At 40.9% G+C, this 24,853-nt stretch overlaps 1 protein-coding gene across 1 annotated transcript in view; it reads right to left on the bottom strand.

Annotated features, from left to right (window-relative positions):
• LOC120584053 (alpha-tectorin) overlaps positions 1 to 24,853 on the bottom strand; it is a gene marked incomplete at its 3' end in the record, with an annotated part of 40,899 nt that overhangs the window by 15,127 nt on the left and 919 nt on the right. Inside the window, exons 2-9 of the mRNA XM_039839625.1 lie at positions 24,290 to 24,354; positions 21,147 to 21,280; positions 18,343 to 18,630; positions 14,537 to 14,674; positions 14,035 to 14,200; positions 10,067 to 10,479; positions 3,605 to 4,175; positions 1,135 to 1,727 (exon numbers count right to left, since the gene is read on the bottom strand). Coding sequence (XP_039695559.1) covers positions 1,135 to 1,727; positions 3,605 to 4,175; positions 10,067 to 10,479; positions 14,035 to 14,200; positions 14,537 to 14,674; positions 18,343 to 18,630; positions 21,147 to 21,280; positions 24,290 to 24,353 — 2,367 coding nt within the window. The remainder of the gene's footprint in view (positions 1 to 1,134; positions 1,728 to 3,604; positions 4,176 to 10,066; positions 10,480 to 14,034; positions 14,201 to 14,536; positions 14,675 to 18,342; positions 18,631 to 21,146; positions 21,281 to 24,289; positions 24,355 to 24,853) is intronic.

The raw sequence follows: 24,853 nt of genomic DNA, 5'->3' as shown, positions 1-24,853 counted from the left end.
CTGTAGAAACCACACAGATACCACCTGTTCATTCATGGGTATCTTTGTTCTTTTATCTCTAAACTTCTCTGATTCAACACATTTGCTGTTTATTTCAGTATGTATGAGACTTTAAGCTAGCCTAAAACAAAATTTAAATGTGAGCAAACTTGTCTTATATATGTGGCTTCCTCCTGCTGCCTGACACCTTTTCACAGACAACTAACTCTCCTTCTTCCTCACCTTTCTGGTTCCTTCCTTTCCCTTCAAATCATACTTTTTCTGTGTCCCAGCCCCTTGGTGGCATATAATATATACCTAATTATCTAGCTGTCCATTTACCTATGTACCTCTTACTATTCTTTTAATAAACTAATCTCTGCTGGTGTATCAATAGAATGAAAACATGGCCCTTTCAGTTTGTGCATGTGTGTTTTATTACATCTTTGAACATTAACTTTTATTTTCTTAATTATATTTCATGTGATATTAGGAAATGCACGTTAAACTGGGAAAAGGGAGATCCACCCTCTCTGTGTATTCCCAACTCTGCTATTATTTAGCTTGAGGCCCACATCCCTGATGTAGCCCTTCGGCATCTTCATGTGAAAACAAGGAGTCTGGATGCCTAATCCTGGGTATTTTAGATAAAATCAGAGGGGCAGGAGGCACCATGGCAGGCACCCTTTGCGTTACCCCATATGGATTCCCAGGGTAAAGAGCACAGGCTCTGGAGTCAGTCTGCCCAGGCCTGACTCCCATTCTATGGCTGTGTGTCCTTGAGGAAGTTACTTAACCTCTCTGTGCCTCAGTTTTCTCATCTGTAAAATAAGGACAATAATATATACCTCATAAGATTAAATGTGACACTCCTTAGAATAGTGCTTGGCACATAGTAAACATCCTATGAGTATTTGTTATTATGGAGAGCCAGTCCTGCTATACCTGTCTAATCTGAAAATTCCCAGCTTCACTCCATTTCTCCACTTGTTGGACTTTTTATTTGGAGCTGATATTTAGGAAATGTTCTCATTTTGGAGTCATTGCCTTCCTAGCATTCACTCCTGATCAGAGGCAGAAAGGCAGATCTGAAAAATATGGCTCCTTCACTTGCATGACTAATGGGAAAACCCTCAAGGGAAGCAGGAGTCTTACCTTGACTTCTGAAGCCCCGACTCCTCCTATCTTAACCTCCTGGTTGGCTACTAGGATCCGAAGACCTCGCAGCCAGGCAGGCCCTGCATCTGGTTTCTTCTTGTTGATGTCTATTTCCAAGTACTCTGGCCTCTCAGGGCAGGTTTTGAGCAGCGTATAGGAGAACTCGGAGGGGAAGGTGTAGGCGGCTCCGTCAAAGGTGTGTAGCACCTGATTCTGGCTGAGCAGGCACACGGTCTCGCGCTTGGGGAAGCAGCCCCGGTAGCCGTCCTCCACAGCGCACACCTCTCCGCCCCGGCAGGTCTTGTTGAAGCAGTACACATCGCCGCCCTCCTCGCATAGGCACTGCACTGTGCAGTTGGCTGTGGCCCAGAAAAATTCCCCCATGGCGTAGTAGTGTCCATCGAATTCACAGCCACACTTGTGCAGCGGGACACACTGGCTGGTGCTGAGGACAAAGCCTTCATTACATTCGCATCCCTCTGTGCATGGCATGGCACAGTTCTGAGAGGCCGTCAGGTCTGAGCACGTGTCAGGACAGCTGCTGGTGCACACGGAATAGTGGCTGAAGCTCGGACACTGCACAATGGACACTGACGTGGGGTAGAGAAGAGAGTATGACAACAAGGTCAATGACCCAGGTGTTAACAGCCAGAAGCCACCACGCACAGGAGTCTGGCGGAAGAGTGCTCCCTCCATTTAGCTCCTAGAGTGAGTGCCAAGCAGCCACTGGTTTTGGGAAGAGAGACTTGAAGTTGCATCTGTAGAAACCAGCTCAAGGGCTTTCCTAATAACTACTGAGCAATGTGATTGACTTGTGAACTTTGACTCTCATTTGACCATCGAGATCTTCAACTGGGGGACATATAAGTTGTTTCGATTTTAAAGAGCATGGCCCATTATTAGGAGGAAATAACTCCAAATTGCAGGAGAACTTAGAAATGTAACTATTAGAGGAATAATTTGAAAACATGAAATTTCTAACAGGAAGGTACTTAAAATACCTGAGTGACCAAAGAAAATTGTGAAAATGAATTCTCTGGGATATTAAAAATAAAAAGGAATCTGGCTATCTGAAAAGAACCTGTGTGCCTGTTCTACCAGAAGATTTGATTCAAATTAGAACTAGATGCCTTCTGAAGGCCCTTCTTGCCTTAGAAACCTTCAATTCTTATTTTAAGAACATCTGAATCTATGTAAATGTTTTGATCTAGTTGAATCCGACAAGTAAGGTCTCAAGGGACTGATAAACTAGCTCTCCAATTTAAATATGATTTATACCACTGACCTTAGAGAAGAGAGAGGGAGAGAGGGAGGTAGGGAGAGATTGAGGAAGAGAGAGGGAGAGGAATGTGGAAGATAGGAAAGCAGTACTACTAGAGAAAAATATAGTTTATACAAGGATCAAAGAGAAGCTATATTCAGTCTCAACTTGAGTCAAGATTTGGTTGTTCCAGTCATAATAGAGGCTGGTCAGTTGCAAGGAGAAAAATACACTGTCTTTTAATAATTTGACCAATATTCAAAGAATTGAATCTGTTACATGATGACTTATGTGAATCCAACCTATACTGATAGAATTAAAATCTTCCTCTGGTCTTGGAACTTAAATAAATTTTTAAATCTTCTCAATTCCATAGTGCTTCTCAAATGCATGGTATATATTTTCTCTTTGCTCATATGGAGAAAAACAAGGACCAGAAAAGAAATAAAGTTCCAAGAAGCTGTTTTTTGTTGGCCTGTTTTAAAAATTCACATAACTAAGAAAAGATAGAGAGATTTAAGTGAGAGAGAAGGGGAGGGGTGGGGGAAGCAAAATAACTAAGTGGTATGAAACACTTAATTCAAAAGTATAACTCAAAAGATACTGAGTCAGGGCTTTTCCTAACCACTTAGCATTTCAGAAAAAGGGCTTCTTTCCTGGTATGCTATACTTTCCATCTGCCACTAGCAGCAGCAGGTCACCCAAAATGCTGCAGGGCAAGAGACACAAAACCTAAACTGGCTGAAAATGGAGAAGAGTGAGCCAAGGAACAAATGCTGTCGGTTCCACTCGGAGTTGAATTACTTTTCCAAAGCCTGGTTTTGCTTACCCGGGCCAATGTTTGCATTTACTAAACAGCCACAAAGATAGCTACCTACACCTCTGAAAACCCCACCTCCTTGCTCAACTCTGGGACTTCCATGCCCTGCTTCAGCCCTCCCTCCGGCCAAGCATTTCCTGCTATGCATTTCATGTTTCCAGGCCATTTATGCTCATCAGTGGTTTCTCGTTTTCTGGCTATGATATTGGGTGGGGAAAAAAATAAAGATCCTTTTACAGTTCATTCTTCATAGTTTCTGACATTTCAACCTCACTTTCACTGTTAGACAATTTGTCTTAACAAGGAAATTTTTGAGGAGCCCAGAAATACTCTCCCTGCCCCCCTGCACAAGAGCGGCCTTTCATTTGGATGGGATGCCAGCTTACCACACCCAGTCTGCATTCGCCAGTCTCCAATTGGAATACCAAGGGCTTGGCACACAAGGGCATAGGCCTGGATGGCTTGACAGAGGAGTGTCCCGTTGTCCCTCACACTGCATAGGTCATACACGCAGCTGTGCACAAAGGCTGTGGGATCCACGACAGTGCCACATTCCCACAGGGGACCATCCGTCTTATTGAGGAAACCACAGTAGTCGGAGCCAAAGTAGAGGGCCTCGGTGATAGCATCGCATTGGGTGCAGTTGTCCATACAGCCTGAGTCACACTTCCACTCGGCATGGTAGACTCGCCAGCTCTCTCCTAGATCCAGGACAGACATGGCTGGTCGACCGTCCGGGCGGAGGAAATCATCCAGCGGGTTTTTATTGTAGTTCCCACAGAGCCCACACGTGGAGTTTATATAAGAGCCTGGGATGGAAATGGAGGCATAGTGCTGGCCATCAAATGTTACTAAAAGCCCAAAATCTGTTTCCACGGCAGTAGACATGCCACTCTGGTAGATTTTCACTGTCCCCAAGTCTAAGGTGATGGGCAAAGAAGTCACTAGGTCATTAACCTGCCAACAACAGTAATAGTAAAAGGTCGATGAGCAGGTTCCAAGGCAATGGGTCCAACTGAGATCAGGAAAGTGAAGCAAGGCAACTCAGTGCTCCAGAGAGAACACCCTTCCCCGCCTCAAACTTCCTGGGCTCTAATGGGCTTGCCTCCTATTAAGGCAGAGGCCTGGATGAACCCCTGAGAGCAGGCCGAGTATTGTGCATTTAAACTGTGACACATGTATTACTAGCACCACTCTGGACTCCTCTGGGGACCAGGTGGTTGTCAACTCTCCCTGCTGGCTCTAGAGCTAGTTTTAAGTCTCTTCTTGAAAGACTAGTTACCTCACTTTTTCTCTTTATTCTTCTAAATCTATTCCTTAAATCACAGCTTAAGTCACATATTTTCCATTCCCCCCTCAATGTCTTTAGCACTCCCTTATCCCTCCTCCCAGCTGAAGTGTATACTATAAACCATTCCCCACATTTAGTACTGAGGCTACCTTGGTATTATTCTCTGACTATTTCACCCAGCCACTTCCTGATACCAGAACCATTTCCTGGAATCATTGACAACAACAAATCTGAACACCTACTGGGTACATAGCACTATGTAAGGTGCTGAGAAATACAGAATTAAAAAAATAATCACCTCTGCTCCTCATGAGCTCTCAGTCTACTGAGGAAGAGAGTTACAAATGACATTTATAATATACTATAATATAAAATATATATAATATAATATATATTTTAAATATGTGTTAATAGGTGAGGCAATGAGAGAACAGTAAATGAACACTTCATCTAGCCTGTGGAAGTCACATAAAGCTTTTTAGAGGCAATTAAGTCTGACTTGGGTCTTTAAAAATAAGCAGAAGTGGCAAAAGGAAGAATGAGGGGCAGGGAATTCCAGGACAAAAGAATAAAGGCAGGGTGGTTACAGTCATCAGGGTGGTACTGGACTGCAGAGGGAAGGGGTAGACAGAGATATAGCAGGAGATATGGGTGAGGTCCATTCATTCATAGAATACTGATTTAGCTTTTTTTGTATATAAAGCACTGTTCTAAGAGCTGGGAATTAGTAACAAGCAAAAAATCCCTGAGTCATGGAATTTATATTTCAGGTGAGAAAACCAACAACAAACAAAATAAATAGGTAAAATATATAAATATGTTGAAAAAGTGTTCTGCAGAAAAATAAAGCAGGGAATGTGGATTGAGAGTTCTAGGGAAGGGGTTTTCTAATTTTAAATAGGATGGTCAAAGAAGACCTCACTGGAAAGGGGACATTTGAGGTGTCCATGCTGTTATCTTGGGGAAGAGTGGCTTGCACAGATTGGATAGCCAGGCCCTAAGGTGAAGCGTGCCAGGGCACTCCCAGAACCTCAAGGGGCCAGTGTGTCTGGAGCAGAGAGAGCAAGGAAAAGGTAGAGGTAGATGATGTCAGAAAGATAAGAAGAGCCAGAACAGGTAGGGTCTTTCAGCCATTGTGAAGACTTTGGCTTTGACTGAGTTAAGAGGATGTCTAGAGCAAAAGATCGACATGATCTGACTTGCGTTTTTAGAGAATCACTCTGGTGTCTGTGCTGGGAATAGGCCTTGGAGGGCCTTTGAAGTCACGTTTTAAAACAAAACAAAACAAAGCAAAACAAAATTCCATAAACAAACAAACAAAAAAGAAAAAAAAACAAATAAAACAACTTGGATTTCTCTTCTGTAGGTAGAGCCCCAAAATGTTTTAAATGAGGAAATGGCAGAGACATACTTGCATTTTAGAAAGTCCATTCTGACCAGCATGAAGGACTCATTGAAGTATGTCAAAATTAGAAGCAGAGAAACCAGACAGGCAACTGCTGCTACAATACAGGAGTGATAGAAGATGGAGACAAACTACAAATGGACATGGAGATGGAGGGATGAGCTCATGGAGTACACTCAGCAGGTCCTGGTAGGTTTTCGCAGTGGGGAATGAGAAATGGAGGAAAAATCAAGAGTGCATCTCAAAAGTCTAGCTCACCTGAGCAGGTGGCTTAATAAGACTCCAAAAGAGAAAGACCGATTTTTTTCTTTTTCCTAGCGAATGTGCTAGCACCTATAGACATCACATTTGTGGGCTAGGATTGAATGGCTAGTCCCGCTGGAACTGACTATAACTGCACACAGGCTTTCCAAGCTACCTGATGCATACTGATTTCTGGCACATGAGAAGGACAAGGATCTTCAGTGCCACTATTGTTGCTACTTTATGAGTTGTCTAAGAGGTAAGACAACAGCCTGTCTAAGCATTGCCTCCAAGATTTACCATGGCGGATATCATGTACAATTCTTTGTTTCTAGAGATTAGTAAGACTTAAGGGGGAAAGGGGACAAAAAAAAAATATGCTTGAGAAATAAGCCATCTTACAGAGAGGTAAAAGTAAAAAGTAAAACCTAGGAGTTGATTAATTTATCTGTATTTCCTAGGTAGCAGGTCGGCTAACGAGCGTGAAAGAAGTCATACTATAAGGAAAGTTAACCAGCAAGAGCCCTAGATGATTACTAGGTATTGTTCTATGCTGATGTGTAGAAAATGAGATCTTGTCCAAGGCTGGTATAATTGTAAATGCCAAATACAGCTGACCCTTGAACAACATGGGTTTGAACTGTGCGGATCCACTTACATGAGGATTTTTTTCAGTAGGTAAATGTACTTTCTCTTCTTTATGATTTTCTTAACATTTTTTTTCTAGCTTACTTTAGTGAAAGAAAAGAGTATATAGTATATATAACATACGAAATACATGCTTATGTTATTCGTAAGGCTTCCAGTCAACAGGAGGCTATTGGTAGTTAAGTTTTTGGAGAATCAAAAGTTATTTGCAAATTTTTGATTGTGCAGGGGGTTGGCGCCCCCTGCATTGTTTAAGGGTATATCCACTGTTGAATGTGCTCCTTTCCTTTCACTTAAGCTCCCGCTAACAAAAGGCAGTCTTTTTTTCTCAGAAATCATGGAGTAGACTGTCTCTGGATATTGCAACAGTCCCCACTAGTTTCCCTGCATTAAATCTTGTCCCACTCAGACTAACTTTATCTCTAGGCCAACCATAGGGACCAGTACTTCAGTTTATACCTTTTTTCCTGGTGTAAGTGTTCCCCTTTCACTCTTACATGTGTCTCAGTTTAAACCACAAATTATAAGGTCCTTGTGGTTCTAGCTCATAGTGCTCAGAGTAGAAACTCCCAGAGAACTCTTACCCCAACACATGAATCTTAATTCATTCCTTTGGTCCTAGTCCTCAACTCATGATTAATCTCAACTCTTTGTTTCCCTTCTTTCCCTGTATTCTAATCATTTATCTCTTTGATGGTATCTCTCCCTGGATGTGGGCGTGGGCATGGGCATGGTTAGGGGAGAGAAGTAGAATCTTAGGAACATAGGTCTTAGAATGGAAAGAGATTTCAGTGGGAATGGCAATGTGGTAATGAGCAAGTACTGAGTGTCTACTGTGTGCCAACCTTTGTACTAGATGTCACACACATGGCTATTCTATTTCATTCTCATGACAACCTTAGAAGGTCTTTATCATCTCCTCCTTTTGTAGATGAGGAAATTAAAGTTTAGGGCTTGCATGAATTATAGTTAACAGGGCCTAAATGTCACTGATTGGGCTCCAAAGCCATGCTCTCTCCATTACTCCCTGCTGCCTCTATCCCAGTGCTGGGTAGAGGTAATCAAGTCCAAACCACAGCCCCAGAGCCCTGCCTCTTTGACACTATCATCCCATTTTATACATAGAGAAAATAAAGCTCAAAAAGGCTCTCTGCTGGCAGTGGTGGCACAGGAATTGAGCAGCTCTGACTCCAGAGTCCAAGAGCTCTTCCACCATGTGCTGATCGGCCTTGGCACTTTTTCCCTGGAGCCCCTTAAACTACTAGGTTTATCTGGGGAAGAAACAGGAAAACTACTAAGTGTTAGCTAGAAGGAGATGTTTATTACATGTGAATTTTATCTGGCTTTCTTTGGTTCCCATTAGCATATATAATCCTATGTTATTTATTTTGTTACTTGAGAACAGTTTAAAGGGAGGAGGGCATATATGGAATCCACTTTCTAACACCAACATGCAGAGAAAGGTGACCTCTAGTTGGCAAGAACAGATCGTAGTAGCAGCGGTGCCTGGCTTGGCCCAGTGTGTCTGAAGAAGTCAGTTGCCTTGCAGGCATATTGGGCTCCTTCTTGCTTCCTATCCCAATTTCACCCTGTGTGGGAACTCTGCCATTCTCCAAGCCACCCCCAACCCCAGCAGAGTAGGCATATTCAGAGACACTTGGAAGCCATTTAGCTTGCAGCTGGAGTCACGTGACTTTCTTTTAAAACATTTACATTCACATTCATATCTCTCTGCTGCTGCAGAAAATTGAGGAATCCATGCCCTGTACTTCGATGATGAAAAAAAGCCACGCAAAATTAGCAGAGCTGCAGTTCCTGAAAAGAATGGCAGTGCCCCTTCCTTCTAAAAACGTCTGACTGTGAGTGCAAAAAAATTTTAATCAAAATGGAAAGTAGGAATAAAGCACAAAGCTTTCTTTTCTATAGATGTTATACATATCATCCTCACAATACAGGAAGTAGAGGAAAGCTAGTAAACATTCTTCTAGCTTGAAAATGTTAGTATCTACAGGGATAAGTATAGTGAGTGCTCAAAAGCACAATATAAAATTAAAGGAGAAAAACTCCAAACTTCTGTACCCGAACTCTTACCTTTGATTTGAAATATAGAACTGTCCCTAGGGAGACTAACCAAATAACAAGGAAAACTGGAATTTCAATCACAGTAATAGCTCACTTTTCTAATTGTGACACTGATAAACCTAGGAAGAGCAGAACCAGAAAAAGTGAAATTAGTTCCCCAGTTCTGCCTTTTGTTGAACATGCTGCATCTATTAAAACTACAATACATTGTTAAAAAGAAAGAAATCCCTGCATTGGCATCGGTTCTCTTTGTAATCTTTATGATGACCTCCATGCTTGGGAATTAAGGATTGCACAGGGTTGCAGCAATCAATCCCTTGTGGTCCTGGTTATTATATGATTGCTTGAATAAATACATGGTTGCAACAAGGTCTTCATTAACATTATGAAAATTAGAGCCTCCACATATTGAGTAATTGCTAGTGGCTTTTTGCTCTTCCTCTTTTGTCAATGCTCCTGCTTGAAATCCAGGTTGACAGTGACAGAGATTATTTGCATATGCTAAAAAGACCAACAGAGAGCCATGTCCTTTTCTCTTATTTCCAGCAGAAGTGGGCAATTCTGTTAGAGGGGTGTTTGGGCAAAGCTTTCATGGGACCTTCCTCCCCAGGTTTCAGTACAGAAGTCACTAAGCCCTCTCCAGGTGCTTGCACAGACAGTACCTCTGGAAACACAGATCAATTTGAAGTTTTCTCTGAGAATGAGGCAGCAGCTCTAGGGCAAACAGGACAGGGGTGAGGATTGTTAATGAAAGGCTATACTGAATTATGGGTTTGTACTTTGTGTTTACACCAGCTCCAGGGCATGGCTCTGTGGCTACCATTGTTTCAAGTCAGGTACATGACAAACTGAACTTACCACTTGTCCCAGTTACTGTCGAGTTTGAATGTTTGCGTGTATATATGTGTGTACATCAGTGTTTATGAAGGAACCAGGAATGTAAATGTACTTTAAGATAAACAGAAGATAGATGTGTCAAAGAGGGAGCTTAGATTATCTCTCGTACAATAAAATTTAGCTTAGTAAAGAATTTTACAAGGTATTTGCAAGGCAGAAAGAGCAGTGAATCTCTTTGGTACAAACAGTAAATAGCAGAACCAGTAGATCTAGGCAAGTCTTCCCCAGGCTAAAAACTCTCCAGCTTCTCCATCTCCCTGTGAAGGATGGAGAGGGTCTCACCTTGACTTTTCCATAGCTTCCTTTGGGGATGAGAATCTTGTAGCCATTCACCTCCACAGAGAGCTCCTTCACCCAAGAGACAGCTGAGCCCCCACGGTGCTCATTCTTGGCCTCCACACTGAAGAAGGGGAGGCTGGAAGTCTGCAAACACTGCCGTGCCAACAGATAGGCACATGACCCTTGGAAGTGAAAGAGGAAGCCATCGAAAGTGTGATAGTGAGGCTCCCCGAACACTACGCACGTACTGGTCTCCATGGGGCTGCAGTAGAAGAATTTGCCTTTGGGTTCGCACATTTCGTAGGGGCTACAAGAGGCCTCCTGGCAGTAGATCTCATTATTGAAATCCAGACAGCGGCACTTGATGGTGCAGTTCAGATCATCCCAAAACACTTCCCCTCGCCGAAGGAACTGTCCTGAGGAATAATGACATTAGAGCCAACATTTATTGAGCACTTACCCTCTGTGCCAGGCATTGGGTAAATGTTTGACTTGCATTATATCATTTAATCCACAAAAGAACCCTAGGACATATGTATTGTTGCTCTCACTTGACAAGTGATGAACAGGTTTCAGAGAAATTAAATAATTCATCCAAGATCACTCGGCACCTCAGTGGTGAAGCTAGGATTCCAAGGGAGTCTGTCTGAATCCAATCTAAGCTTTTGGCATAATATTTTCCATGCTAATGAACACACTCTCATACAAGGAAAGACACACTGTCTTAATCTATGAGTGAGACTATGACACCCAGGAGTCATACCCTTTCTTTCAGCAATAACAGAAAGGATATTCCAAAAGAAGGCACAGTTTACTCAGGTTACTCAGCAACACCGTTCACTTGTTCACTTATCCACTCATTCAGCAAACATTTGTTGGAAGCCCATTATGTGCCAGAAAGGGTCAATAGGATAAATCAGGAGTCAGACCTACAAATTTAAATCCCAGTCTTCCTGGGAAGATTTTAGAAAAGGCTGACCTCTGGTTTGGAACATTCCAGGGCTCATAAATCCTGCAGATGTTGCAGACAACTTACAACTACATAAGTTATCTTCTCTCTTGCTCTAGGACTTGTGCAATTCCAGTACGTCTCTCTCTTTATCCACTGACAGAAGTTCTTAACAGAATCTGGGTCAGGAGCACAAGGTGGAGGGGGAGAGGAATGCTTTAAAGGGAAGTGCTCATTTTAAAAATATTAATTACCATTTATTTGGTAGATAATCTGTTGTTAAAACCATTTCCCTAAATAAATGCTCTCCCCCATCAAAAATTTTAAAATTTGCCAGTTGTTTATATCAACCTTCAATTGAAATAGTCTTTGTTTGGGGATCAGAGTCAAGAGAACTGAACAATGGCCACAACTCTGCAACCAATTTCTATTACTACTGACTTAACTTCCATCTGTCTCAGTTTTCTAACCTGTAAAATGTGGACAATGCTATTTTCTCATCCCTGCCTCATGGGGAACAGTGATGCTATAAAAATTTGGCACACATTGATAGATAAAAGGGCATTTATAAACTGAGAATTTTACAACTGTCTAAAAAGGAAAGTATCAAAGATACAACATTGAGAAATGTAAATAACGTCATAGACCAGGAGTAACTATAGTGTGAAACTGTAGTCTGAAAAGGTTTTTTATGTTTTTATAAAACTGAATAGCACAAGACTGCAAGACTAACCCAAGCAGAAAGCATGGGTGCCTCAGTAACAGTTCTTTCTATCTCTGTCAGCAGGAACAGTTATGTCTAAACAAGCAATTACGTTTCATACTTGTTAAGAATAGGGCCCTAAAATGGGATAATAAATTTATTCACATTCCTAGTAGGTCATATGCATCAGCTCTGAAAAAAAGGCCCTTCAAACCTCAAAAATATTTGGCACTAGTCCAGGTTGAATATATTGTAACAGCCTCCACTGTAATTTCCAGTCTCTGCTTTTTCAGGTTTCCAATAAATGAGAGGAAAACGCCTTTGAATAGAGGAAGTTTGGCCCAAAAGGTAGACTCTCTGAGAATATTTTGCTTGTGAAATGATGATATAATAAATCAGCTCCATGCAGTAGCTCTTCCCTTGCTATTACCCAGGACAAATCTCAGTCTCTTTGGATTGATGTATGTCCAGTGGCACATGAAATACATAGCAGTCTATATAAGGATATTGAATTTGTCCTGTATATGAAACCCAAACCCATAACTCAGGAGGAAAAGAATGAAGCTAAACTGGGGACTTAGCACATAGCTGGCATCTGACCAATTCCACAGCTCTGCAAGCCAATACTTTCAGTTACCACAGCATTTCATTCCCAGGACTCAAGCGAGAAGCTGTCACTGGGCACTTACGTTGCACGGCCACAGCCAGTCAGCTCTGTAATGCTTGGACAAAGGAGAGAGGCATTGGGTAGGTCTCTAGTCCAGGGAGAGAGATAATGGGATGTTGGTTTGGTATCTTTCACAGACTTTGAGTGAAGCATATTTACATTCTACATGGGAGGAGAGTATAGTCTCTGAAAACCTGGTGAGCTTTGGAGCTAGATTCTTTTCTGTCCAGTTTAATACTGGCTTAGTTCTAAAACATATGTTTGCTATTCTGAACATGGAGGACTTTACAGAATCTACAGAGGCAAAGATGCCCAGGCAAACCATTTTCACAAAAAGACCTTTCCTTAAAGCATAGGCAGAAGTTTGATAAGCCTGACCACAATGCAAGGACTTGGAGAAGAGGGAGTGGGGATTTCAGACCAGGTTAAGATGGCTTTTCTGTTTATTATACAAACTGAAGTTCTATATATTATACAACCCTGAGGTCCCCTGGGATTGCCGAGACACACAGATCACCAGGCAAGGCCTTCTCTCTGAGGAGGACAGGAGACTACCTGAAACCTTTATGCCAATGTAAAACTTTTTCATAGATCTGGAAACATTTTCCCCAGGGTTATCTTCTGTACTTTTCCGCAATACCCTGCACTCATGTCTATCATACTATGCCTTAAACTGTATCATCATTTCTGTGGCTGACTTCTTTACCATAGTGTTGTCATAGAAGGCTGGAGCGCCTTCATCTTTAGCACCTAACAGAGTGGCTAGCACCTAACTGGGGCTCTCGAAATGTTCTTTGGAAAGATACGATGGCTGGATGGCTGAACTGATGAGTGGGTAGATGATTATTGTTGCTATAGCCTTCACTCCTAGAAGTAGAAATTTTAAAAGAAATCTTGTTTTCAGAATGCTTTTAGACACATAAAAAGAGAGAATCTATAAATCAGGATGTTCCTGTGAGAGTCCTGGTTTGTTTTGCACATCCAAATAGGTTTTGATAGTTCAGAGAAGGCTCCAAACTTTGGATGTCAAAGTAAAGAAAACTCACCAAGGTTCAACTACAGCTCATTCACATAGACCTAAAGCCAGCTTTGATTCTCCCCCAAATTCCTGCATGTTTTGCTGCTGCTGGGAAGATTCTAGGAGTAGCTACCCTAAAGACTATGACACTTTTTTCTTTCTTTCTAATCATACTAGGAAGTACTGATTTACTCTCATGGAGACTAGGCAACACTCCAAGTTCGCCTACTTCTATGGATCGTCAAAGTGCAGATGGCAGAGCAGGAGTAAAGATGAGAAGAAAAAGGAGGAGGGAATGACAACAACAAAGATAATGTTAAACAGGAGGGCTCTCTTCTAGTGCCTCTGGCTGAGAAATCACTTAAGATTCTCATCCATTCTGCAGTTGTTCCAAACACGAAGCTGTGTTCACACCCAAGGCCAGGACTTCGTAAAACACAATGTAGCAAGTGCAGGGTTTCAGCTCCTTGTCTGACAAATGTGCATGCTAGAATTACCTTGATCTCCATTACCCAGCTGAGAGATGTTAAAAGAGTAAGGCACCAGAAATGAGTTCACTCTTGTGGCTTAAAAGCTTTCCTGTCAATCTAATTGAAACAAACTCTGCTTTGCTCTAGAGAAGAAAAATCTTTACCTCTGGAGGTACAGCCATTGGCTGGGTCAATTTCCTTCCCGTCAACTTTAAATGCCCAGCGGCCTGGAACATTGACATTTGTGGTCTCCTGGATATTCACAATATCAGGGGTTCTTGACCCTGGGAGGCTGAAGAAATTGGTGAGGTTTCCACCATTAAATCCTGCCTAGAGCACAGAAGGAAGACAGGAGCTTTGAGCACAAACACTACCTCCTTTGGTTATCTTGTCCAGATACCCTATTTTCAGAATCTAGCACATCTAAACTTACGAGACTCCTTTTTTCTGCAGCCCTTGTGCCACCATTTCATGTGAGAAAGGCCACACTTGAATCAAGGTATCGAAGAGGGACAAGACTAACCTCTCAGTCCGTCTACCTCCAAGATAAGACACACTTCTGTAGTTTAAAGGTGTGAGTAGGACTCTTTCTAGGATGCTGAGAAGCATAAGCAGAGAGTGTAGTGTTTCAGAACTTTCAGAAAGATGAAATGGAGAACCACCTACCTGCGCCATCACTCCCCCAAGACCTGTCAGGGGATCTCCGCCGCTGGCCGTCCCTGTAGTCCAGTTGATTTCATAATAATTGAAGAGTGTGAATGTATAGGAGCCATCAGACACCAGGACTGCCTGGAAGGTGTTCACCTACAATATGGGAATAGATGGGCTCATGACTCACATTCCCCAAGAGCTCCTCTCCCCATTCGCAAGTCCCTTTACTCTGCACCTTCGCTGCCCCCAAGCATCTCAGTGCTGCTCCACGCCAGGCCTCACTCTCTGCCTCCTCTCTGAATGTGTTCTCTCCTCCAGTGAGAAAAGATAGACATATAGGATTGTGCACTTAAAAGAGAAATTGCCTGAGAATAACCTGGAGACTGACTCAGCTCTCCCTCTTATCTGACATACCAGGCAGAAAATTTAAGGCGGGGCTCAGCTTGTAATGATACATGAGTACCTATAGATGGCAGCATGAGAATAAGCTATAGGAAATTGTCAAGGCTGAGAAAGGGTGGCAAGCACCTCTTTCCACAGCAGATTGATTGGGTGGGATGTGAGGAGGTGAAGAGAGAACTAGCAAATGCTTGTCAGTGAAAAGAAAGTTTTCGTATGGACTGTGCTCTCTCCCTTCGCAGAAAACACTGGTAACCTGGGTGAGATGTCTCACCTTTTTCAAAATGGCAATTGAAAGTGATTTTTATAAAGCATTTTGTAAGGAGAAACTGCTCCTCTAAATGAACATTTATGCATCACTTTATGTCTGCAATATTCTCAACACTCATCTGTACCTCAGACCAAAGCTAAGATGGGCAATTTGGGGGGCCATTCCCATCATATAGCTTAAAAAGCTGAGGGCTAAGGGATATGAATTGCTGGAAATTTCACAATGACCCATCAACAGAAAATAGGATTCAAGCCAGAGCTCCTAGTCTATCTCTTACTGTACTGTCATTACACATTGTCTTAATTTTCAACTTTTTAGGACAGAGATGTTATATAAATTCAAACAAGGCTTGCAAACAGTTGCTGGAAACAAGCTGCAGCAAACGGTATCCTTTACTCTTTCCCTTTACTAATCCCTGATCTTGATGGATGCTTTCAAGATATTAAAATAAAAATAGAGTTAAAAGGAGAGGCTGCTTTGACCTTTTCTATTCAAATCTAGCACTTTTCCCAGCTGTCTGGTACTGTCCTGGTTAACGCTGTCAGACGCAGAGGAAGACCCAGATCTTTATCCTGTGTAATCGAACTAGGGTAGAGGATCTTGGAAGCCCCAAATCTTCCATCATAGATGGTCCCGAGGAGGGAGACAAGGTGCAAGGAAAGAAAAGCCCGTTTTGTAAACAAGAACTTTGTCCTCAAGCCCTGCGCTTGCCACAGCTGATGGCTTTTATGATAGTCACTCAGATATATGCCTCCATTCTTTGGCCCTGCTCAACAAAAAAGGAAAGTAGGACCTAGAGATAAGTGAGCAGTCAGCTCAACACTGCTATAAGGTCATTGCAAGGTCAGGTTCAAGAGACAGGCACAAAGTCAAGGTCACACAATGACTAAAGCTAAACCCTCCTTTAGACCAGGATTCTCCTTTAGGAAGTGAATTTCTTCTCCCAAAATGAAGTTGGAAATATCTTCGGTCCAAATAGGTCTTGAGAGCAACCCATTTCTGATCTCAGAAGTCACCTCAAAACCAGCCACCCTAACAACACTCCAAAGGCTCATTTGCCCTCATGAACATCCTTGCTCACTCTCACACACTCTTACACATACTTATCTCTTCAACGTTAGTTTTAAGACTCTTCCAGTTCTATTTTAGTAAAACTATGTTTTCAATTCTTGAAAAAACCCTCTTATACTCCAGAGAAGACTTCTAATGATACCTGGAGGAGGGAGCTGAGAAAAAAGTTCAGGGTTTAGAATTAAACTTCAGTTTGAACTCTGCTCTGCCTTCTCTGAGGTTCAAACCTCTTTTCTTGATATTAGGCGAATTATTTAACCTCTCTGGGTCTGTTCCCTCACCTTTTAAGTGAAGAGAGTGCTTATTGTGGAACACTCTTGTGATGGCTAAATAAGATACAAAAATAGGCTATCACAGACCTGAGCTCAAAGTGATCCTTCAATAAGTATTAGTTTTCCTTCCTTAAAATAAACATGTTCCCTTCCCCTTCTCTTTCTGTTGGGCTTCCATGAGACCTTCTGCCTCTTAAAGGCCTTTCATGCCCAGTGTTTACTTGGCCTGATGCTATGTGTTCCTACTAAGAAGGGGAAGCATGAGATAATAGGGAGATGGAAGAGTGGACCAATATCAAAGATAGGAATGGATGGATACTTCTGCAGCTCTAGAAGATTATATCACCTTTTTCTCCAAGGAGCACAAAACATTTAGATGTTATTTCATTCATCTTCATGGAAAGAATTCTCACCTAGTCCAGAAATTTACTTTAAAATACAAACCAAAAAGTATCTAAATTATCTTGACAATTTTATTGCCAATAAAAATTTTTTGTTTTGGAAAAAAAAAATGGTGGCCAGCATTTGATGGGCATTTCTTCTCTTTTTTCCCCACTGACACTAAAATTTATCAATCCTTGGCATCTTACATTCTAACACTGTAAGGTATGAGGTTTAAAGGACATAAAATATCATCTGAGGGGTCATTAGCAATCCATAACATGACAGAGTGACAGAGGGAAATGTATGCTTCTTTAGAGGTTATTTCTAGCCATGTATCCACTGTTTAAACTGTGTCTTTCTGTTCTCCAGAACCTCATAGTGATAAAGTACATCTTGACGCTCTGTTCAGAAAGTGCTAAAACACAATGTGCTCATTGCATGACAGCTTTGAATTGCTAGCCCAGCACTTTCCCAATTCTGTCTCTAACTCAATAGTTTCTGTTCTACCCCCAAACACCTGACTCTGCCAAGGAAATCGGAAAACAGATGGAATCGGAAATAATCCTAAGAAAGCAGAGGGCAGATTTTTGAGTGTCTGCTTACTGGAAATTATATAGATGAAGGCACGTCTGCTACTTCAGAAATCTCCACCATCAAAGTCACCCAAATAAGCCACAGGTTTTTTGTGAAAAATGTGTTCTGTACCTTTATGTAGAAAGTTGATTATCTCTACTATAATGCCAGTGATAATCTTTCTTATTTGACTTTTACTTGACTGCTCATTTGGGATTTCAGAGCAGATTTTAAAACTTTATTCATGAAACACTTTAACTGCCCACTCCAGTTAGCATCAAATATGAATGCCAGCCCCAGTGACAATAAAAAAAAAAAAAGGTCATAACATAATAAAACGAGTCAGGTTATTTGTGACCCAAACCAGCACCCTATTTTCCTTGTCCTAACAGGGTTGTATGGGAAAAAAAGAGAAAAGCAAAGAAAAAGAAAAGAAAAGAAAATTAGCTGATGGAGAGAGGCATTTATGCCTCTGGTAAGAAGGAAGGACCTTTGGGTTCCTAACGGGTCCCTAATCATGTGTGGCCTCTTTCAGGTCTCAGTGCCTTAATCACTCTCCTACAAAATAGAAATGCTAGGACTGCAAGAGAATTATGGTGGGGTTCTTTTTGGACACTTGTAATGATCAGTAATAGGGATAACACATCTCCTAAAATATTACAGCTGACTGAACTGGTTAGGTAGGTATGATATCTTTCTGTTTCCTGAAAATAGGTATCAAGACTCATTAGTTTAACCCTAGGAAATGGACTTTTCTCAGCTCTAACAATTAGACTCCTTCACAGTGGTGAAGATGGACAAGAATTAGATGTCAGGATATGAAGTGGAAAATGGAAAATTTGAATTATTACAGGTGTGGTGCTGCTCCCTCCATAAAACGTGACTTCCTCCCATGTCACAATGAAAACCCAAGTGGCAGAGAAGGTTGCCATGTCTTTGAAGTACTTCCTGATGTCCTTGGTGGCTCTTTTCAAGATGACAGGGTCCATGGTCTCTCTGTAATAGATCTCGCCTCGAATTCCATTGTGCACATCTGCCCAAAATGGGGCGATGAAGGCCCTCCCATCCGTCAAGGGGAAGGGCTCTGGTGTGAACTGGCTCACGAGCACATCAAAGGAGACAACTCCATTGTTATTGACCTGCAGACACAGGAGAGGTTTCACATGAGGGGTCTGAAACCATGACAGACAGCTCAGAGTCCTGAACCAAGACAGACGTTCACCTAATCATAGGAATGGAAACAACTAAACTACTGAATTAGAACTTCCAAATATTGTTCATCTAAGAGGTTCATTTACTTCCTGACAAAATTATTGGTTTTCTTTCACTTTCAATTTGTATTAAGCTGCATTTCTTATTAATAATCAGTCTAATTTTCATGTTCTTTATCCTATCTATATTTACATTTATCTAATGCTATTCATGGGGGCAGGCAGGGGGTAATATGGGCAATAAAGATGATCCAGAGTCACAGAGGCAAAAAAATAAAAACTTGAAGCAGAAAATTAAATTTAAAAATTGAGGAGCTCTGTATTAGACATTGATTTCTATTATATGACAAGAGATGAATGTCAGAAAAAGGAAAATCAAATACTCCATCATCAAACTCAGATCTCAGGATAAACCATATCCTGTTCTAGATAAGACATTTAAAGGACTTCTACTGATATCAAACCACTCGACTATCTTATGGTGATTTCTTCATAATTTGTAAATGGCTTAGTAAACTTGTTAAATTACTAAACCTTACTGCAAACCCAAGCTATTATTGTACACTCAGTTGACATGAGACCTATAAAAAATGTGCCTCTGCCTGTGTCTGTAGCTCTATACGTTGGTAGATAAGGCTGACTTAACCCTGTGGCTTGTGTGGCTTCAATAGCAGAAATGCCTGTGATGAAAATACTTGAAATTCTTCGATACATAAAACCTGGAGATCATTTTTCGATATATTGTAATTATTTATTGTGTTCATATTAATTAGTAATGTTATAAACATTAACCAGGACCCAGATCTCAGAGGTAAGTTATCAGTACCTGGACCAGGGGTATGTCAGTCTGTTTTGGAAGCAAGGGTGTGGGATTTATAAAGGAAGTTGGAGACCCAGCTACAATGCATTTAGAACCTATTGTCTGCAACAGTGAATAACCCAGAGGCCTGAACACATTGCACTGCTGAGTGCTGGAAACTCTTGGGAGCAATTTGCCCTCCAATAAGTCTGCCCCAAATTAAGGACTCTCCTTTTTCAAGGACGAGAATTATTCAGGCTCCATGTCACATAGTACAGTGGAGGAGAAAGAGGAGTTTAACTAAATATAGTGGTTCTAGATGTCTGTAAGACTAAGGTTTCTGAAATAGAAGTCCTGTATGCCTCTCTCATCTCCAAATCAGGTCAACACATTCTGAAATTTACAGTCAACTATTACAGACTAAGGAATCTCTACTGTGAGTAGAGTATAAAAGGCATTTCAGGATGCCAGAGCAATGTGTTGCTAGGCAATAATGGCTGTAATTAAAACACACAGACTAGCAGAGAAAGCTGGTGTTGACTCAGTTGTGTTTTGATTATATTCTATAGTTAAGACCAATCATTCTCAAACTTTGTGGACATCAAAATCACCTAGAGGGCTAGTTAAAACACGGATTACTAGGTTTCCCTCCAAGAGTTTCTGATTCAGTAGGTCTAGGGTGGGGCCTGAGAATTGACATTTTTAACAAGTGCCCAGGTAGATTCTGATGCTGCAGGTTCAAAAACCACTGGTTAGATAATGGAAGCGGGAACTATTTTCTAGTGAGAGTCAGCCTTGAGCTATAAATCAAAAGTTGGAGAATACAGAGTTTCCATATTCAGAGATGTCCAGAGGTATAGATGCTTAAAGTTTCATTTCATCCTCTACAGCAGGACACAGAATAGAATAGGATGTGATCTACATATGCCACACACAATCCTATAAGGTCAAAGATACAAACAGGTTCAGTTGCTCTGAACTTTCTTCTCAATGTGCAACAGTCTCAGTAGCAGCAAACTCAATGATCAAAAAAACAAAAACAAAAACAAACAAAAAACCCAGAAACTCCCTCGAGAACACAGTTGCTCAGGAGAGTTCTGACAGCATATGGTATCATTTCTTCATGCAGGTTTGACAAAGAGACCCTAGAGAATCTCAGACCCAATGAGTGTAGACAATTCTGCAAATAACTTGTATATAATTGTTGATTACCCCTCTACTATGTTCTGACTCTGCTTTGAACTGGTAGGAAGGCTAAGAATAACAGATGTGTAAACTTTTCACACCCCCAGAGGGAAAAGAAAAATGATGTTGCTTTTCTTGTAGTTCATTGTATCTTTTTATCTCGTTGAGTAGCAGAAATAATGTTTATAGCACTGGGGGCTCTGCTTCACTTCTGTATTTAATCACCCACAAAAGCAATTTATTGTTCTGTATACTCCTTTACTATGAACATTAGTCATTAAATATACCTTTGACTTTCTTAATCATGAAATCTCAGTTCATGGTATCTCAGAACCTGTCATTTGGGCTGCCAATAAATTCTCCGTTCCTGGAGCCCTGGAGGAAAGTACTTTAAATGTTTTTCTTAATGACAAACAAAGGGAAAGCCACAGAGCAACAGCTGGGCTGCTTTTCCACTTACATAGACAGTGCGGTAAGGAACGCCAAAGAAGAATATGGGGATGGCCAACTTAATCTCAGATGAGCTTCCATCGTCTACTTTAGGGGTTTTGGTGTCATTCTGCCAAAATGGATACATGAGCTCCCTGGGCTGAACTGTCAAGAGAGACGGTAGTTAGATAGATGGCAGATCCTTCTTCTATTGGGCAAGCTACTTCTCTCCCACCCACTAAAGCCAACTTCTTTCAGTAAGTCTAACAAATTAATTGCAAGTCAGACTCCCTTTTCATTAAGCTGCCTAATCTTCTGCCTCTGGAAATCACTTCATGCTTCATTTCTATGCTTCCATACATTTTGGAGAGAACAATGGTTAAAACTGGCTGGAAATTGTGTAATCGCCCCTGCTTGGAGCTCTCCGAGCACTGAGAGGTGGCCTCTAGGTCTGGCATGGCTTAGATGGCTTGATCTTTGATCAGAAGGCAAGATATAGAGAAGATGGTTTGTGGCTATAAAGCTCCCTTGTAGTTCAAGAATTCTATTATCAAGTCTTTTCCTGAAAGGAGGCCCCTCCCTCCTGCTGCACAGTAGGAGAAGATACTAGGTCCCAGAAGGAAAGAAATGACAGTTGGAACTGGGATAAAAGTGGGAGGACAGAGTTTGTAGTAACTGGTCTGTGAATGACCTTGATTGAGCTCCAGCCCTGCAAGAAGGCTCTCTGCTCAGCTCCTGTTTAAAATAGACAGCACAGGACACTTTGGGGTGAGGGAGGTTGGGCCCTTGAGTATTCTAGAGAGAGGCTCAGGGCTCTTACTCATCATCTTGGTCAAAAGTGAGAACCGATACACCCAGGTCCCCTCATGTAACTGTGTCACCACCACTCCTGGAAACCTGGTTTGTTTCTCCTCCAAACTTTTGCAGGAGGTGGCCTAGTTTAGTGAGAGAAATTAGATAATTTCCCAAGGGTCTATGTTATTGATGATCAGATCCAATGAGATCTATGAAATAATCTACATTTGAGATGTAACTTTTCTCTGCTTCTGTCCTCTCTTCTCTTGAGTTAAAATAGAAAACTAGAACATCATCTTTTCTTCCTTTAAAAAAAAAATGTTTGTTAATTTTCAGGGGCAATGGCAAATCCATTTGGGGTTTCTGGTCCTATTTCTTGAGGAGTCTGCTTGCTGCAATCTAGATGCTAATATCTCATTCTCGGGTCAGGGTCCATCTCCTTGGGAAACTCCCTGCTCTGTGCCAATGGAGCTGGTCAGATGGTGAGCACCTGGGCAAGGACTGCCTGCTCCTCTGGAACCTTTAAGTGGGGCAGAGAACAGCTCATATAAAAGAGACTGCAGAGTGACCAGAAAGCAGCTCAGGAGTGCCAGGCCAAGTGCCAGCATCTCTCTTGGAGCAAGGAGAGTTGATCCGTTTCCCAGGGCTAACATCAGAGGAAAGCAGGGAAAAGTAAGCCCCAGAAGTCTCTGGGAAGCCAACCAAATTTGAGTCTTTAAGAGGTGCTGTAGCTAGTTTAATCACAGGAACACTCAGCCATTATGCTTTATTTATTATCACAATCAAAAGGCAAAAGGGATTCTCTAACGTTCATATTTACACAGAAGTAACAAATTCCAAATTCCAAGAAGGTAAGAATTTTTTTTAAAAAATCTCTATAATCCTTATCATAGCTTTATATACAGGTACTTATTAAACTTGAAAGGTGATAAACTTTCTCAAATTAGTAATAAATCAAATCACATCATGGATTTACTCTTCATGGGGAACTATTTAGGAGTGATGCCCAAGTGTGAATAAGGGCTCGTATTCACACTGAATTGAAATCATTTTAATAGAAGGATTAATTGGTATTTTGAGCAGCGTTGGCTGATCTGCCTAGGAAATGAAAAATCCAAAAGCCTTCGCGGAGGAGACAGAAAACTATGATCATGAAGACTGCCCCTAATGTCTCTCCTGCTCTAAAGGTGAGGCAAATTTGTATATTTTTTCTCTTCATGAGCAATCCTAATCAGGTCATGATTTTGAACAGGAAAGAATGGACAGTTAAAATTTTCAATTTTAATAAAAATACAAATAATAAAAATATATAATATTATAAAAACTTAACAAATGAAAGAAAGGTGCTTAATAAAAAGGAGTAGGTTAAAACTACAGTAATTTCCACCTTGGAAGCCATTAGTATTTAACTCGTTAACAATGTGACCTATTCAATACTATCAGAGTTAATAAAAGAAAGAACATCCCAGGTTATCTTTAGGCTGGGAATTTGACAATAAACATGCTCCCAGGATTCTGGGTTATTTATTTTTTCTTTTTTACCAAATAAAATGTACTTTCTTAGAGCAGGGGTTGCAGTCTGTGGGACTCTTTCAGTTTTGTGGGGTTTCACACTACAATTTGTATGCTACAACAGTTTAAATTTATCCAACCCTAGAAAAATGCTAGGGCTGCACATGCCTTAAAGATCTGTTGACTCAGACTTGTAATCATGTGTCTTTTGTTTTGTAAACAAAACAAAGAAAGATGCTTTGGAATTTTAGCTATAAAAGTTTCAAATATATGTAGACTTTCCCATCTTTTCTAAAATCTAAAAACAGTAGAAATTAATGTACATGGCTTCTAATCTATCCTGGGCAATGCTACACGGAGGGAGAGAAAAAGGAATCACTAAGGGGAATAATTTTATTTCGCTTAGAGTTTGAGATTTTTGGCCATTGTAAAAGGCCACTGACACACAAGTCACTAACATCAATGCCATTAGAACTTCTTAATTTTGTCTAAAACAAGCACATTCTTTAAAGTTTGTGCTACAAGCTAAATGCCTTAATGGGAATCAGTCATCAGATATGGGCTGCACACCTACTCTAAATTCTTTTAATAAAAATAATTAGCATTATCTTAAAGACCCATTTGATTAAAAGCAGACAACCTAGAAAATACAAATTTCATTCACAGTTGAGAAAGAAAAAGTAGGAATGTAAATAAATATTCAGTTAATGTATTTTACCCTTAACAACAAAATTTAATTTACATTTTTCTTGTTGTATCTGTAGACACATGTACACCTGCCCAACAATTATGGTTCCAACAAAAGTGTCTCTTTATAAATTCAAGAATATGCTAATCAAGAGCTTTATGGAATTCTGTAGTACTCACCTTGATGCCTTATAAGTGCGAAGATGAAAGAGACCCAAATTCTGAGTAATGATGAATAATTCATCCTGGAATTTTAAAAAGAAAAAGAAAAAAAATCCCCAGCTTGCCAGAGTAAATAGAATATCAGGTGTGTTTGCTGGCAAATCCCAAGACACATCACAATCATCACAAAACAAATTCACATAACGACATTGACAGTTCTGAGTTAGGTTAAAATTCTTTGAATGCTGGTATGTATTTGTAAGTTCAACACTTCATGAACAAATTAGACTCCCCCATGAGCAGCCAGTTTGGAAGGGTAATGAGATCATTCAAATTATCAGGAAATTGTATTGAATCAATGCGAGTGGCGATCAGTAAAGAAAAGGCATCTACTCTGTAGCTACTAAGGCATGAAAAATAGATGCAGGTCCTGTGTTGTGTCTCTATCATAGACAACTCATCCTCCTTGAAATCTGGCTTTCCTGATTTTTACAACAGCTTTCGATCAGGTTCAAATAATAGTCAGTTAAAACACAATGTTTTTCTACGGATAGGAAAATTTAAAGTTTGCCTTTCCCTTCT

Source organism: Pteropus medius, unplaced genomic scaffold (genome assembly GCF_902729225.1).
Source record: "Pteropus medius unplaced genomic scaffold, Ma_sr-lr_union100, whole genome shotgun sequence".
NCBI lineage: Eukaryota > Metazoa > Chordata > Mammalia > Chiroptera > Pteropodidae > Pteropus > Pteropus medius.
The sequence above is the reverse complement of the archived record's forward strand: the minus strand, read 5'-3'. Positions and strand labels throughout refer to the sequence as shown.